This window comes from Cephus cinctus, unplaced genomic scaffold (genome assembly GCF_000341935.2).
Source record: "Cephus cinctus unplaced genomic scaffold, Ccin1 Ccin1_scaffold0153, whole genome shotgun sequence".
Classification (NCBI taxonomy): Eukaryota; Metazoa; Arthropoda; class Insecta; order Hymenoptera; family Cephidae; genus Cephus; species Cephus cinctus.
This window is the reverse complement of record NW_014332881.1, coordinates 1,532,690-1,549,819: the sequence shown is the minus strand read 5'-3', so window position 1 is coordinate 1,549,819 and position 17,130 is coordinate 1,532,690. Positions and strand designations below refer to the sequence as shown.

The 17,130-nt window shown below is 35.2% G+C and overlaps 5 protein-coding genes and 1 long non-coding RNA gene across 8 annotated transcripts in view; 2 read left to right on the top strand and 4 right to left on the bottom strand.

Annotated features, from left to right (window-relative positions):
• Positions 1-373: 373 nt before the first annotated feature.
• LOC107263390 (6-phosphogluconolactonase) lies at positions 374-2,749 on the bottom strand. The gene is made up of 4 exons (XM_015730554.2): positions 2,479-2,749; positions 2,004-2,204; positions 1,641-1,924; positions 374-1,543 (listed from the first exon to the last, which is right to left on the bottom strand). The coding sequence occupies exons 1-4, from the start codon at positions 2,597-2,599 to the stop codon at positions 1,433-1,435; spliced, it is 717 nt and encodes a 238-aa protein (XP_015586040.1). The 5' UTR covers positions 2,600-2,749; the 3' UTR covers positions 374-1,432.
• A 181-nt stretch (positions 2,750-2,930) lies between these two features.
• LOC107263535 (protein ABHD13) lies at positions 2,931-6,746 on the top strand. 2 transcript variants are annotated; one of them, XM_015730856.2, is made up of 5 exons: positions 2,931-3,633; positions 3,802-4,042; positions 4,123-4,316; positions 4,383-4,543; positions 4,641-6,746. In XM_015730856.2, the coding sequence occupies exons 1-5, from the start codon at positions 3,468-3,470 to the stop codon at positions 4,911-4,913; spliced, it is 1,035 nt and encodes a 344-aa protein (XP_015586342.1). In that variant the 5' UTR covers positions 2,931-3,467; the 3' UTR covers positions 4,914-6,746. The 2 variants fall into 2 exon arrangements, with proteins under 2 accessions (XP_015586342.1, XP_015586343.1); XM_015730857.2 differs by having other exon boundaries at positions 3,811-4,042; positions 4,641-4,913.
• An 84-nt stretch (positions 6,747-6,830) lies between these two features.
• Positions 6,831-9,258, bottom strand: LOC107263534 (leucine-rich repeat-containing G-protein coupled receptor 5-like). The gene is made up of 4 exons (XM_015730855.2): positions 8,805-9,258; positions 7,598-8,682; positions 7,325-7,515; positions 6,831-7,257 (listed from the first exon to the last, which is right to left on the bottom strand). Exons 1-4 carry the CDS (start codon positions 8,923-8,925, stop codon positions 6,975-6,977), a joined length of 1,680 nt encoding a protein of 559 aa, XP_015586341.1. The 5' UTR covers positions 8,926-9,258; the 3' UTR covers positions 6,831-6,974.
• A 353-nt stretch (positions 9,259-9,611) lies between these two features.
• Positions 9,612-11,488, bottom strand: LOC107263524 (DNA polymerase delta subunit 3). The gene is made up of 2 exons (XM_015730834.2): positions 11,107-11,488; positions 9,612-10,959 (listed from the first exon to the last, which is right to left on the bottom strand). Exons 1-2 carry the CDS (start codon positions 11,173-11,175, stop codon positions 9,643-9,645), a joined length of 1,386 nt encoding a protein of 461 aa, XP_015586320.1. The 5' UTR covers positions 11,176-11,488; the 3' UTR covers positions 9,612-9,642.
• A 74-nt stretch (positions 11,489-11,562) lies between these two features.
• The window catches only part of LOC107263522 (transcription initiation factor TFIID subunit 4), an 8,195-nt gene continuing 2,627 nt past the window's right edge, over positions 11,563-17,130 (top strand). Inside the window, exons 1-8 of one of the 2 annotated variants that reach the window (XM_015730830.2) lie at positions 11,563-11,654; positions 11,760-13,097; positions 13,554-13,829; positions 15,475-15,591; positions 15,713-16,051; positions 16,279-16,434; positions 16,531-16,790; positions 16,874-17,040. In XM_015730830.2, coding sequence (XP_015586316.1) covers positions 12,120-13,097; positions 13,554-13,829; positions 15,475-15,591; positions 15,713-16,051; positions 16,279-16,434; positions 16,531-16,790; positions 16,874-17,040 — 2,293 coding nt within the window. In that variant the 5' untranslated portion in view covers positions 11,563-11,654; positions 11,760-12,119. Of the gene's footprint in view, positions 11,655-11,727; positions 13,098-13,553; positions 13,830-15,474; positions 15,592-15,712; positions 16,052-16,278; positions 16,435-16,530; positions 16,791-16,873; positions 17,041-17,130 lie in introns of those variants that run through there. The other variant, XM_015730833.2, reaches the window with a different exon arrangement.
• LOC112493771 overlaps positions 13,035-17,130 on the bottom strand; it is a 6,280-nt gene continuing 2,184 nt past the window's right edge. The window contains exons 2-3 of the long non-coding RNA XR_003058496.1: positions 13,466-13,604; positions 13,035-13,173 (exon numbers count right to left, since the gene is read on the bottom strand). This is a non-coding gene — a long non-coding RNA (uncharacterized LOC112493771). The remainder of the gene's footprint in view (positions 13,174-13,465; positions 13,605-17,130) is intronic.

Genomic DNA, 17,130 nt, shown 5'->3' with positions numbered 1-17,130 from the left:
CTTGGAGCGTTATGTAATTGTGTTCTTCCATTCCAAATTTTTCAATCGATGCCTATAACTAACAACTAAGGATCTATTTGAATACAGGATTCGTTAGATGGATCTTATGTTTCTTTCTGGTTTTAAAAAGATTATGTACAGTAGAAATGATGATAGTGATATACATATTGTTTGTATATCATGTGTATATTTATACATATATAATTCGATGATTTTTTAATGTTGCCATCGCGTATGAATACTGTGCAATAGCCTATACCCTGCGCTCGTTGTATATTTATTTGTTGTTCACTTTTTATATTTATCTGACGATGTATTTTACGGCAACGTATGCGATGTACAGCCGCGAGACCGCCGAACTAAAAATTTCAAATTAAGGTAAGTGCAAAGATAAAGCAATATTTATTTGCCGTTGAAGATTTCAGTTGCATTTTTAAGCTTTGTATAAATATGTTTCGCTTATCACTTTTTTCTTTTATCAAAATTATGTGAAGTTGAATATACATATATGTCTTATTCGTATGGGTGTCGTCACTGACGATGCTATTCGTTAGCAGCAGTGATTGCTGCATAATATAAAATAATTATAAACTAGTAGACTTCTTTTGCCAGCAAGATGCAAGAGAAATCATATTTCGTACCGATTTAACAATTTCTTTATTAATCTAATGAATTATTTATCTCAAAACGGAACTTTCCGTCGTAATAATAACCATGTTAAGTGCCACTCAATCACGTTTTTGCTTGAACCAATTATAAAATTTAACAAAAGAAATTAGTATCTTTGCGGCTGATTTGTACTTGTACACTACGGAGTGCACTGACATTTCAATTCTGGATATGCACTGAACACCTGTAGCAAGCTTTGGCGTAACTAATAGAAAAAAGTCTTATACGTTCAGGAAGTTTGGGACTTGTTTTCAGTACTAGAAAAATCACATAGCATTCATTGAAAATGGAAAATCGCACTTAGCAATATCCTTTATCGAATAATTAAACTCACAGTCTAATGCTATCTGTTGGAATAATAAAAAGCAGAATGTAAGTAACAAAACACAAATATCGAAACAAAATATGAAATATAGTCTGCGATATTAAGGATGATATGCTTAGTTAGTCCTCCTTTTCAAATTTTGTTATCATTAACGCTTGCTCTTTATCGGTATCACGCCATTTTATCGCAACATTCTGACTTTGTCGTTATATAGTGATCAGTGCTTATGGAGGCAGATCGGCGCATTTCATCCTTTAACATTCCAATATATTAATTACCTATCTATTTAGTCTTCACATTATATAAAATAATTGTTCATATATGTATATATAAAATTATCAGCGCAAGAAACGTAGTTTTTAATATTACGAGATACTAGATGGAATGCGTTAAGTTTCCATGCGACGCAATGGCGTAAAAACGCGAAGGCAGGACAGTTCAGTTGGAATTCACGTATTTCGCTGCACCCCGGTCAAGGATCCAATATAATGATCCATTAGTTGGTTGTACCCTTCCGGCAGGTAAACCTTCCTTATCTTTCAAAATGCGCTGAAAACAGTATGTAATGAAACATATGCAAATTGCTTAGCAATTTTATAGTTTTTATCTAATGTTTTTCTTTTCACATTTTGTTCATGTATTTTACCTTTATCATGTCTGCTTTACTGCTTCCAGTAATTGCAAATATACAAGTGCTGGCATTATTTATTACTGGGAAAGTAAGTGTGATTCTTGATGGTGGTGGCTTAGGCGAATCATTAATTGGGCTGACCCAGACACTCATCTCTTCTAGAAGTCTATGATCAGGAAACAGTGAGCATGTGTGACCATCAGGTCCCATGCCTAGCAATAAGACATCAAATTTTGGTAAACTGTCAGGTGGAAAAAAGACAGACATTTTTTTGATATAGTCTTTTGCTGCATCCTCAGCTGAAAATAATTAATTGAATATATTAAACTGTATCTAATTAGTTTTGTGTATGAAAGAGTATTTTGTTTGTACAAGTACCGGAAAGGTAAGGATCTATTTTTATAAATTGATCTTCAGTAATAGGAATTTTTTCAATTAAGTTTGCCTTATATGCTCCAAAGGTAGATTCATTATTGTCATAGGGCACTACTCTTTCATCACAGAAAAAGAATTTCCATTTGCTCCAGTCAGTTGAAATGCCTGGTAGACCTTCAGCCAAGAAACCGACTAAAGACCCCCCTAAAAGAAAGAATACAAATTATTTATATGTTGAAAACGGTATTAAAATTCCGGATATCGAGTGCTCTTACAAAAAGTCGGTAATTTATTATAACGCAATATTAATGACAATAAAAATGATTAATATGAATCAAGATACTTAATATATTACAAATGAATTCTTTATTATAAGTAAAGCGCCTGTGAGCTATGCTATTTTCTATAAATTAATTTTACGACATGCAAAATGATGAAATATAGATACGTTACTAATAAATAATAATAAATAAAAGACCTGATAAGCCAATTTTGAAGATCTCCTGAGTTGCAAGTACTTCATTGGCTTTTTCCTCTATAATGGCAGATAATTTTTTTACTACCGCAGGAACATCAGTCTCAATTATTATTTTTGCCATTTTAATAAACTTATCTATCTGGATAACCTCTACTTTTGAATATCAACGGGCGACCTTGCAAAAATATCAATGCCGTTCGGTTGGTCGTGATGTAGTAAGATACTTGGATATCAACTTTATTTATTCAGCGCTTATGCGACACTCGTCTCTATTTCACGACGCCAATTTTGTCCGGACCAGTCCGGACAATTTATTAGGTCCGTTCGTGAAAGGTTTTTTTTTACGTATTGCGAACATTATAGGTGTGTTCAAAAATGGGCCGAGATTGCTGAGAGATGTGTCTCGATAAAATGCATAGAATAAACTGAGAACAGCGATGCACTTTGCACTCTCGGCCCATTTTCGAACACACCTATGGTGCTCTAGAGTTTGTAAGAATGCTTGCACACACAGACCTAATGAAATCAGAAGAAAAAATAAGAAAAATCGGACGACTTTATACTTCAAATTTCTTGTTGAAATATCTCAAAAACGATGCCGACAAACGTTATGTTTAATTAACCAATAACCTACAAACGACCGACAAACGATTTTTAAAAAAATATTTAAGAAGTTAATATAGTCCGCGGCTAAATTCAGGGAGGTAGTCCTGTGGCCTGATATCATATCCTTGTTTATAAACCTATGATTTTAGTTCCTCGTCATGTGATAGTAAAATTTTTTAATTCAAATAATACATTTAAAATTGTATACCGGTAGCAAAATTCTGTAATGTTAATTTGAGACACGTTGCGTATGTCCATCTTGTGTTATGAAAGGATCCGAAGTCTCGATGAGGGAGACTCTAAAGTTTCTGAGGTTATCTAGGTAACCAATGCGGACGAATTAAGAATTTATTTCGAATTTGAGAGAAATTCTACAATTCACAATGTCCTTTCGTATACGTTTGGTACGGAGTCGTCCAGTTAAACTACTAGGCAATATCGCCATGAAGTGTTGGGCATTTTCTGGAGCCTATGTACTTGCCTGCTTCCTATTGTATTGGCTATACGGCGGTGTATTTGCATTCTTTCTTCTGTGTTTTGCTACTACAGGTTTGTTTAACTGATAATTTAATGTGCATGATTAAACTATTTTATTATTTAATTCTATCAAGTAATATAGTTTATACAATTCTTTATCTAGTACTATCGATTGTATAATTGTGATCTAATGCCAAATTTAGATAATTATTTATTGAATGTGATTAAAACATAATAAAGTTGTTGCAGGTATATTATATCATACAGAGGATCAGCTACTGTACCATCCTGAGGCACCTGCAAATTCACGTGTTTATGTTCCTGCACCATCTATGTATAGGTTGCCTTACCAAAGTGTATATACTAGATCTGGAGATGGTACTACGCTCCATATGTTTTTTATTTCTCAACCACCAGATAAAGCAAACAAAGTACCTACGCTGCTGTTCTTTCATGGCAATGCTGGAAATATGGGTCACAGGTCAGTGATAATAAATTTCTTGTACATTATTCTTTTTTCACTAAATAATTCAATTTTTTTTCAATATCTTGTGCGTTTAGGCTCCAAAATATTGTTGGGTTGTATCACAGTATACAGTGTAATATACTGATGTTAGAATATAGAGGATTTGGATTATCGCAGGGAGCTCCTTCTGAAGAAGGGTTATATATGGACGCTAGAGCAGGACTTGATTATTTAAATTCTCGTACTGACATAAATACAAATGAAATTATAGTTTTTGGCAGATCGTTAGGTGAGTAATAATTATACAAATATCTAGTAAAGATACTATCAACCGTTATAAAATTTTTAATTGTAGGCGGTGCTGTGGCAATTGATTTAGCAACAAAACCAGAATATTCGCAAAGGATTTGGTGCCTTATTTTGGAAAACACATTTACCAGCATACCCGATATGGCAGCACTTCTTATCGGATCAAAATTACTGCAGTATCTTCCACTGTTTGTTTATAAAAATAAGGTACGATTTATTCGTATTTACTGTCATTTATTATGTCAGTTGCAATGTTGTACTGCATTTGACTTGAGTACATTTTATATTACAAATATTTTTATAGTATATGTCGCTGCTCAAAATACGTTCAGTATCTGTGCCGACACTGTTCATCTCTGGATTAGCAGATACGCTTGTACCGCCACCAATGATGACAGAACTTTATAAGCGTTGTCGGAGCTCATGTAAACGAATACTTCCGATTCCTGATGGTACTCATAATGAAACTTGGCATCAATCCGGTTACTATCAAAATATATTGTCCTTTCTTAATGAACTCAGAGAAAATCCTCCCGCCCGCGAATTATCCAGCCATTGGGATATAGATCATATTTAGTGAGAATTCAGCTACGAAACTCATTATTGCGTCCAAAGTCAGATGTACATTTTACTGTAAGTTCTCTAGGCCAGTATGTGTTACCACGACTTTCAAATAATGTATATATAAATGCTTAGGATACTATGGTTGATCATTTTATTTAACTTAGCAGACAATTCAATGGGATCAATCTTCCATAGTAATGATGATCATGTTAAGAGTCTCAATAGCCAAAGCGGAGATACAGTGTTATCGCTCAAGCCGGTATTTTGTCTAATACATTATACAAGGTAGGGTATTTACTTGCATTGTAGGTAACTCTTTCTAGCTAAGTCCAATCAGTTATGAATATTTCCATACTGTTGTCTGATCCTCTATATACTAATAATGAAACGAGTACTGCCGACAGTAGAGAAAGAAGGTAACAGCTGCCTGTAGATTGTAACTAAAATTTTCTGTCAATTACATAGTTTTGCCAACAACTATAATCATTGTCTGACATTAATTCTATTTCGAAGATTCACCTTCTTAAGGCTCATAATATGAAAGGTTTCCCTGAATTTGGTGCAGATTCTGGACTATGATTATAGATGTAGGAAAATGTGGCGTCTAAAATTACGAGTTCTCATATAGTATATACTATGAGACTAGATTGAAGAATTTTAGTTGCTATTTAAGCAGGATTTAGAAAAAATGGATCAAACATCTTACCAAAATTTTATATCAAAATTAATGTTAAATATCGGGTTTTAGGTAGTTGATACTTTAGTTGAATCAACGTGATAACAAGATATTGTAATAACGTGGCCGCCACGAACCTCGATCTTATGTGCTTCTTTCTCATGCCATCATATTTTAAACCAGGAATTCTTTTAATCAGGGCTAAATTGTACTTACTGATCGCATACAATTCCTAATAATTTTGTTACATATTGAATGAAATACAAGCATTATATTAAAGTCAGTCAGAGGGTTTGTTCAGATTGTTATACTGGTTTGCATTTTCAATGATACTTACATGGAATTAAAAAGAAAAATTTAGATAGAAAAGATAATTTTTTTAAACTTTTAAAACTGCATGTGTCAATGAGTTTCCCACAAGAGCATTTAGAGAATTTCTTTTACGCTTATGGAATCACTAGATGATTAATTACTGAAATCATCCGCTGATGTTATTATCTTATAACAATATACACTAAAGTTATATTTTCATTTCAACATATATTCATTCATCTGTCCATTAGTATTTTGCTAATATTAGCAGGGAAGTAAGCTAGTCCACATTGCTCGATTAGATATAGCAGAGGATAATTTTAGTATAGACAATAGACAATGCGGGTCATCAATAATTAGTACACTTGTCAATAATTATTTTATTGATATATGCATGATCAAATATTGCTTGCTCTATGTTACATTCATCAAATAAAGTAAGGTATTTGCGTACGCCTTATATGAAAATGGATATTTATTTAATAATTAATTACGAATTAGCGTATGATAAAAGCCATTATTTGCTTAGCAGCGAAATTTTTTCAATGAGATACGATCAAAAGTTTTTTTATCGCCAACGCACTTATATGTATTTCTGAACTTGCAAAAAGTTACAAATACATGATTTTATATGTACAACCCAATGTGACATACGAAAATTAATTTTATTATCAAAGTTGATATTAAATAATAGCATATTGTTATAAAAACGTTTTACTGTTATAAAACCTGAAAAGTATTTTTGTTGTACTTCGGAGTGCTGTGCACGAAAAATACTGCTACCGTGCGTGTAAAAAGTTTATTATAAATATGATCAGAATGGTGAACTATACTAAATAAAATATTCATTATAAAAATCATCCGCGGTTATTATTTATTACCAGAATCGGCGGATTATTTTTTATATTAAAATTGCATTTGATCGAATTTGCTTTAAATTTATAAATTATACAAAAATAAATCTTGTATTACGTTTACAATTTTGACCATTGAAATGCAAAGCGTATTCAAAACAGGTAAACATTTTTTATAATGGAATAATTATGTTTAATGTAATTATAACTTTATATAATATTATGAGACTAGTTAGAATCTTCGATTTCGTCGTGATCTTTGACGAACGACTTTCTGTGCTAAAACTATCCCAATAATGACAAGAACTGACAGAACGACAGCAGCACCAACTACTACAGCTAGCATACCGGTACTAGATTCTAATTTAATCGCACCTACGTTTACACTCATAATCCCAGCTGTTTCTACCCTGATTTTTGATAATAAAATAGGCGATTTATCACAAAGAACTTGTTCTTGCCAGTTGTACCAATGGACCATTCGCTTGTCGGCTAATTCTGGAGGCGTTGCGCACCTGTAAATCAGTACAATGAATATTAGTATATTCAGAAGAAATATTAAGATTTTAATTACTAAATTACCTGAGATCATCCAGAAGTGTTGAATTCCTCACATAAATTTCTTTAACCAGATCGCTCAGCATCCATTGCAATGTGCAATCACAATTAAACGGATTTCCTTGCACATTAATATTGCCATGTATTTTTAACGTTTTCTCTGCATAAAGTAATTTCCGTGGGATGGTCGTCAGCTTGTTGTAACTCAAGTCCAGCTAATTGAGATAAACGTCTATTGTTATTTGTATATAAATAACAATTAAATATGATCAATTCGTAAGATTAAATTTTCCTTACAGAACAAATATTGAGATTATCCAAAGAATGTTCATGGATGAATTGCAGTTTCTTGTTACTCGATATCGTTAAATGAAGACATTCGTCGGGATAATTCTTTATTCCCGAAAAAGCATCTTGTTCAACTTTTTCCAGAAGATTAAAAGACTTTACTACGAGGTTTCGTAATAGGAGGTTACCAGGGAATTTTAATTCTCGAATAGGATTATCGCCGATAAAAATTGTACTTAGTACAGGAAAATTGTCAACTGTTAACGAGGATGGTATTGCAGAAAGTTTGTTACTGGATATATCCAAGGTTTCAAGTTTATCAAGTTTAGCCATTGGAAAATCGGTAAAAGCGTTATTGCTAATATCCATTTTTTTCAGCTGGCTAAATTGCGCTTCAGTATCAATTTCAGAAATAAGATTATGCTCAACACTCAATATTTCCAATTGCGACAAACTGGAAGGCATTGTCGCAACCATATTATATCCAGCATACAAATATTTGATGGATTGTGGTAATTCATCAGGCGACAAAGTCACGAGAAGATTGTTGTTAATGCGTAGCGTTTCCAACTGATCAAGATGGACCAAATTATCAATCCCCAAAGAAGCTATTTTGTTATGTGATACATCCAAATATTGGAGATGAGTTAATAATTTTAATGATCCATTTGTTAGTATCCGTAGCTTATTATGTGAGATATCAAGGTGCGTCAGATTTAATAATATCTCTCCAATGCCTTGTTGCAATTCCTCAAAAAGATTAATGCTCAGGTTTAACTTTTTCAAAGTAGACAAATTTTCCAATTCGTATTCCTCGAGTATGCTCAAATAATTATTCGAAAGATCAAGTTCTTCAATATTAATCAAGTCGCCAAAAGAATCCCTGGGTATATTGCCTATGCCGTTACTCGATAAGTCTAAAAATTTGAGGTTTTTTAGATTCTTAAAAGTATCCACGGCTAATGAAAATATTCCATTCTCAGACAATATTAAGTTATTCAAATTTTTCTCCTCGTCGAACATCATTAAATCAAATTCAAGCGTATTTTGAGTTTCCAAACGTTTTTCTCTACAGTCCACGGTGCGTGAATTATCTGCAATATATTTTAACAAATCTTATAAACATATTCACCTATGTAATCTAAACGCTGTACAATCATTCCGCGCGATAACACGCGTTGTAAAATCTATAAGAATCTAATAACACTCGACCTACCTGTATTTGAACATATGCATATTTCGCATACAGTAGAATGGCAGCCACACCAAATAGAAAAATGAAGAAGAGTAATGAATAACCAACGTCCCATTGTAATGGAATTAATTGTAGATTGCATTACCCGCTGATTAAAACTATTGTTACACGATGAAATGCATACTACGGATACTATGAGTAAACCTGAACGCCTATACTGTCAGTACTGATAGCGTATCAGATAATTACGTCACGTAGGTAATTTTCAGACTACTTTATAGGGATCTGTAGCAGACTTCAAATTGAGATATGGAGATGTCTTTGAACACTGATAGTAATTTCACTCAGCAGGTAGCACGTCTTTTAGCTAAGTGATCATTGTACTCATAAAATGATGTTATATTGTACGGAGATTCGTATTACTGTGTATATAAATGGTTGAATGAAAAATTTAACAAGTCAGCCAATACAAGTTAAGATTGCCAGGCAATCATATCGCATGATTAATACTATTTCGATAAGGATTCCTTGAAGGAATCAGCTTCCTTCACTTCTACGTAAGCTCGCGTTAAATAAACAGACTTTGTCATAATAATTCCTGTAGATAAGTGAAGAAAAAGGAATTAGGTTTTTCATCGTGGATATATACTATATACGAGATATATATATATATTTTCAAGTATTTTATTTAAATTAAGTTTCCTCGCAACGTACTGCGTTTAACTAAAAACTAACAATTCATATGTATAGGTGGAATTGGAACAACGTATTCGGATGTAACAGAAATACGTGAATAATTGAAAAATTAAAGTTTGGCAAATTCTGATGTATATATATATATATATGCGCAAGTGTACTTTCAAGACTTTTTAAAAAAGGTCATTATGGATGTTTGTTTCGTGTTCTTCGAATTTTTCGGGTGCACTACAGTTTTTGGTTTTTCAATTTCCGTAACTTCTTTTTCTTCGTCTGAACAACTTACGTATTCAGACACCTTTTTCGTTACGAGGTAGCCATCTTCGTCTTCAAATGTCTTGTCCAGAATTTTTCGTATCTTTCGTTTACCTTGTTCTCTTTTAACAAGAGGGGGTGATGGAGCGGTAGTCTTTGCAGGTGAAGGAACTTCTTCAGGCACAATATCTTCCTCGAATTTCTCTTCTTCTTGAGACTCTTCCTCGTCTTCACTGGAGTCGGAAATGACTGTAATGCGTTTCCGTTTGTTTTCTGCGCTATGTGTTCCTCCACTTCTTTGACGTTTTTTCCCACGTGATTTACTTGTAGATTTATTAGTTTTTGTTGGCTTTTTACTATTGGTAATATTTTTGTTATTTTCTATCATCGAATCAGTCATTGAAGAATCTTTCTTCATTGAAGGGGATTCTTTCTTGGGTGATGAATCCACTTCCATCCCTGTGACTGCATTTTTCGCATACTCAGAATCTGATTCCTTTGATGAAACACCTGTCGTTTTTCCAAAGAAACTATTGAAGGCATTTGAGATTTCATTCTTTGATTCAGTTGGTGGAGACTTTGCAAGTTTAGATGTTTTATTGTTTCCCACATTATTCACACCATCCTTCTTCTCTTCTGTTTTCTCAGTAACTTTAGGAGAAGTGCTATTTACAGATACTTGTTGATGGTCAACTTTATTAAAGAAGTTATTAAATGCTCCTTTTTGAGTTTTCAGGGACTTTTTTCCAGCAGGACCTTTCTTATCAAAGATATTTGTTTTTTCTGCTGCTTTACTCTCTATTTTTCCTGCTACCTGTTTCTTGTCTTTATTATCTGAATCTATTTGTTTCACTTTTTGCCACTGTGTCCCCCAGCGTAATTTTAGTAGTTCATCATCGCTTCTTATGACAGCTTCTTTACATTTGATAGCACTATACTGACAATCTCCGTCATCCACCATAGCAAGCAATTCCAAGTCTGGCAAAGTCTTTTGTAAACTGTACAGATGTTCCGATATTAATTTAGTAAATTTTTCCTTTGCTCCTTCAAGATGTGATTCCTTTACAACTTCTATACGCATTTCTCCATCCTCTAAATAACCTATCAGCATAAATGTAGCTTCTAAATCCTTTTCTTTTCTATACCGTTGCCAAAATTCCCATAATACTTGCTTAGTAATATTTACATGAATTTCTAATTCTTTACTAAGCCATTTATATGTTACCTGAAAATGATAAGTTTTATAGAAAATAGATTACAGAACTGCTGCATACATTAAATACTTTTAACATCATATTTTTAGAACCTTAACTCACAAAGAAGGATGCGAATAAGGGGTTGTAAAAGTATTCACAAATTAAAAAAGTCTCACCAATTTGTCATCATCATAAATATATCCAGATAATATTTCTATATACGCGTCTAACGAATCAAGAACCATGTTGAAGAATTATGAGGAATGTTTTTCTTTTTCGTAATAATGTGGTTATAGAAGTACTAGTTGATGTCTGGCTAAAATCGCGGGAAATTATTTATATTCCCTTATTCCATCTTTCATTTTGCATTACCAGTGACATCTGGAAAAACGCAATGCCTGGTAGGCTTGGTGCATAAATTAACATAAACTATGTTTGGCATGTCAGTAAACTTCATTCCAATCTTTGATATTAGTGCCCAGTCCCTATTCAAGTATTAATGAATTGTCCAACACTAAATATTTAAGCTCTAATTACTTGCAATATTTTCAAACTAATAGCTTTATTATTCTAAATGTATTCTAATAAACGGTTATTTACAGTTTTTATAGAGCATAAGAACGCGCCTTGCATGTTTGGACGAAGAAATAGTTTTTTGGAACGCCCGTCATAGATATGAGTCGATTAAACATGAGTTTACGAATACACGTTGCTTTTAGTAGAGGTAAAGTACTTCAATAAGTGTGAAGGAAGTTATGATTTAATATCCTAATCAGTGATGTGATTTTTCATGATTTTTATTGATAGAAAAAACATTTATCTCATTTAGGTTTCGTGGATTTCGTGTAAATGCATGTAACGGCTTGGGGGATGCTTTCGAAGTTGGCCATTTTGGCGGGTGACGTGTTTCGTGCTCGGCCTTCTGACAGCCATATCGGAATCCCGCCGGTGGAGGGAATCGGAGTTGTTGGGATCGTTTTCTACGAGGCGATCCAAAAATGCAGCTAATTCATTGAAAAAGCGGTAAATAACGATGCCGAAGAATATCGATCTAGACGCGTACCGCCCGACGGTAAACAGAAGATACGCCTCGTTGAGTCTTCAGCTGCGCTAGGGGGGCAATGCACCATGGGAACAATTTGCGACACGCGCATGCGCAGTTTAGTTTACAGTTGGAGCTTGGAAGAAAATGGCGTCAGCTAAGTTTCTGGAGGAAGCTCTGAGCACGGACGTCGATGAATCTGCAGTGAACGCGATAGTGGGTTCGCTTGAGACGCAGCTGGTAACGTCGACGCCGACCGTCCCAGGTCATCAGGCAAGCTCCGCCGCAGTTAGCCAGCAGAACCACCAAGTGAACAGCGCTATTTCCAACGGGGGCACCATCCCCGCGATTCAGCCACAGAAACATGGGGTTGCCAACGGCAGCGGTGCCACCTCCGTGAATAGCCTCATTACTCACGATACCGGCAAGACTATCACAACGAGCACTCTCCTCCCTGTAAACGTGGTTACTTCAAACGCGGTCGCGCCAGTGGTTCAAGCCAGCTCTCAGCAGCATACACAATCCGGAATTCCTCCCGCCGCCTATATCAGTCAAGCGACCGCCAACCAGGTGACCGCAACCAATCAGACTGGGATATCCAGTTTGACCAAAGCTCACGAGCAATCAGTCAAGATCATATACCCTGGATCAGCACAGGCAATAGCCACTACTGGTGTAGTCAACACCAATAACAAGATCACCTTTCCTGCACAAACTGTGGGACAGTTAGCCAACGGTGCATTGGGAGTTACTTCTCAAGTTTTGCAGGCTGCTTCGAATGTTACTACTAATGTTGGTTCAGCTATTCAGGCTACTGGTCAAAGTACAGCGAATGTGAACAAGCAAACTGGCACTGCCTTGGTGATAAAAACCAGTGCTGCACCCGGTGGCATGGTTTCCGTCCCAATGTCTGTTCCTGTTTCCGTGGCTGGTAATGTAGCCAATACCACGCTTCAAGGGAAGGCGGGTGTCACATCTACAATAGTGCCCAGTAATGTGCAAATACTGAATGTAAACACAATGCGGCCTGGCACTCCAGTAGCTGGACAACAGCCAGGCAAACAAGTGACCTCTAGGGTAGTCATTGGTCCACACATGGTTGGAGCTAGGCCAGGGGCACCTGGGGTAAGGCTGTTTCTTTTACTTTTTCATTCATTCCTTTCTCTACCTTCTATCATTTTCTGTTATAAATGATATAGGCCTAAGGTGAATAGTAAGAAATACAAATATTTGGTGATTATTATACACAAGTTCAAAGTTATTATCAACCACCTGTTGTGGCATTGAATTCATTGAAGATTTTTCTTTTACAGTTTTTCTAGTTTGCCCTATAACTTTACTAGCTATGATAACAGTTCTTACACTATAGTTAATGCTATCTTACGTATCATAAGTATTAAACAGTATATTTAATTTGTTATTAAATATGACTCTTAAATTTATTGGTGTAACCTAGACTCTGCCATTTCTATGTAATTTGCTATCCAGCTTACCTTATTGTGTATGATCCAATCATGTATATTGTACTAAACATTTTTGTTTGTAGTTCTAACATTAATATAATCATATGCTATGTTTCAGATCACCTTGCAAACGCTTCACGGTCTTCAGCCAGGCACCCAGGGGCATCTTCTATTGAAAACAGAAAATGGACAGTATCAGTTATTGAGGGTAGGACCAGCACCAACTGCTGGTACTCCGAGTGGTACTACGGTGACTCCAAATAGCATTGCGGGAAACGCAGTGGTTGCGCCAACCGCAGGCACCACGTATCGCCTAGCCTCTGTGCCGGCTGTAAGTAGGCTGAACACACAGTTCACTGGCCCGCCACTCGCCACCCTAAGAAAACCCGTTCAGGTGACGCACTCTCATACCTCCTACGAGACTCGATGTAGTGCTGCTGTAGATTTTCATTGGTTTTCGTTGAGATTAATTTAATTGTTTTTGTGGAATAATGTTATCCGTAAGGCTACATATTCTGAAACTATTCCGTTTACATGTATTGGTTTGAATTTCAAAATCTACTATATCTAATCACTGAACAACATTATTTTTGTTCACTGAAGGTGAAAACTTGTCTTTAGGAATTTTCGTTTTGAGTATTCTTTTAGTTTTCTATATAGTGCAGCAAAATTAGACTTTTTTTTATCACTGCTTGTACAAATTAAGTTACGAAACTTGTAGTTTTTCTTTGATTATTGGTACTTTGAAGTAGCTGATTTGAGCAAAGATGAGTAGACGTATATGTAATTTTTATGTACGGGTGTAGTAGTAGATTATTGAAAGTGGTTTGGATATATTTCTTTATTATTTTGTTTTTTATGGAGTTGCATGGTTAAGGGCACCATAGCTTAATAATACTTTACAGTATTGAGTACATGTAGTATCGTTATAGTATTTTAGGTATAGAGTAGTACTTTACTTTTGTTTTGCTTTGTTGTAATTTTATAGCTGTGAAGTATTCGTAGAATAACGGTAAAACACGCAATAATATATATTCTTTTCACTAAACTGATAACGCGCATAGAAATTTGCTGAAAATTGATTATGCTTTTAGTATAACGAATCTAAAGTGAATAGTAACTTTTTGGAAAATGTTCTAGAGAGCACTCTTTTCAGTTTCCTCACGGTTATATATACGTTCTTACGAACTACTACTATTGAGATTGTTCTAGTACTATACAAGGAATTCTCAAATGACCCTAATGAAGATACAGAAATGGTTTTTATAACGGATATATTTCTCTTTGCGCTAGAGGTACAAGAAAATAAGTGAAAATCACCTGTTTTCGTAATAAAGAATATTCGAGTCTGTATAAGGTACAAGTGCGTCAAATTATTTAACATACTAGTCTACCATCAAATAACATTACATTATTTAAAAGCGCGATTTCATCAATTAATCTACTAACACCAATAAGTACATTCTAGACGTAATTATTTTTATTCATCTGAGCTTCAGTACTTTTACGTATATTCTTAAATTCCGAGCACGGTCTGCTAATTATTCAAATGCCATTAATAAATTCATATAAAACGCTCATATTGCATATATCAAATTTTTTTTTATTGCTGTGGGAAATATATTTATTTAATAATTCTCCATATATCATTATCACTCCGTGTACACCGGTGTACTTCGGATGACATAATTATTAGAATCGATGTGTTGCAATCGCTATATTAGCTTTCGTTTCGTAAAATTATTGTGTGCGATGCAAACGTGTAAAATATTCTTTCATGGAAAGTCTATAGTAAATTAAATAAATATAGCGTATGAAGTATTGACACGAATGTTCGTATGATCTATTGTCACTCTTGTGTTTGCGGTGCATCAGTAGAGCATTGTAATAAGTACACGTTCATAATATTAAATAATGCTAATTATCATCGTTATCATAGACATTGCATTTATATATATGCATATATATATAATATTATGTCTCGATAAATATGTTATCTCGTATGCCATAAGCTACAACATAATATTATGTTTACATAGACCGCTACCACAAGTGTAACACCAGCAGCTACAACTCCAGGTACAGCAACTACTGCTCCCACGGCTGCACCTACATCTGCTGTCAATGCCGTACAAACAGTTCAAACACCGGCGCAGGTATGTAAACTGGTTTTTAATACTGCATAATTATAAACATTTTATATGAGTTTAGTAAATATATATTACATGATCTTTGTGCAAGTGAGAGACAATAACTTAGCAACTGTTTCTTTTACAGCGTCAAACCACAGATAATACCAAAGAAAAGTGCCGTAAATTCTTAGCAAACTTATTAGAGTTGTCTAGTCGAGAACCTAAATCAGTGGAACGAAATGTTCGGACGTTAATTCAAGAACTAATTGATACAAAGGTTGAACCCGAAGAGTTTTGTGATAGACTTGAAAGATTACTAAACGCGTCACCGCAACCATGTTTAATCGGGTTCCTGAAGAAGAGTTTGCCGCTCCTGAGGCAGTCCCTCGTTACCAAGGAGTTGGTCATCGAGGGAATACGACCACCACCTGCGAACGTTGTATTTTCTATAGCGTCAGCGGCCCCAGTCGTCAGTCAGGTACAAGTGAGTACTCGTAGAGATAGTATTGATACATCAACCCATTGTTTTCTTATTTCTTTCTTGAGCTTACACAACTATTATGCTACCCTGAGTAAAGCCTCACCATGTACAGTCGTGTACACTACTTTACTGTAAAGGGTATATTGAAGTTTTTGGTACTGTGTATTCTCCTATGAAATATCCTTACAGCATCAATAAAAACGATTTATTCTTGTTGTACGGTATCATAGAATCAATTGAGGCCGACCGTTGCTACGCCAGCCCCAACGCCATCGGTTGCGGCGGCTGCTGCGGCTGTCGCCACGACCCAAGTAAGGGTCATGGCACCCCTTACCGCAGCTACCACGACCGTGCAGCGACCTGCACAACCGGCTCAACAGAGACTGGTAAGTTCTTTTAGTAGCTGTCCGGATAAATGTTAATAATGTTAATTCATATTGTGAGCTAACAAATAGTTATCTTCTATTGTTGCAATACAAAAGATTCGACCGGTGACGACGGTAGTACGAAGCCCCACAGCTTATGCTGTAAAAACAACAGTCGCTGTTAGCGGTATTAGACCCACAGTGCCGAATGTTCAAAAACCACCCACTACAAATATCGTGAAGACAATTACGACAACAGCGCAAGGGAAAACGGTTAATACAAACACTACACTCAATAAAGCCGTAGTGCCTTCTCTCGTACCAAAACCGACGGCTAAAGAAAAGGAGAAAAAGACATTTTCATCGGCTGGTTACACGTAAGCAATTAACTATATCAATACATTTAACTGTTCGCATCCTGTCGAGGAAAAGATAATTTGATTAATTTCTTATTACATAGGGGCGACGACGATATTAATGATGTAGCGGCTATGGGGGGTGTCAATCTCGCGGAGGAATCTCAAAGAATTCTTGGATCAACTGAATTCGTTGGGACGCAAATTCGGTCTTGTAAGGACGAAGTCTTTTTGCATATGACTCCGCTGCAACAGAGGATTAAACAAATAGGTACACATATGTTTGATTATTTGTCTGGTACTATATTGTTGAAATATAGAAAAAGGAGAAAGAAAGAAAGGGGGGGGGGGGAGGAAAAGG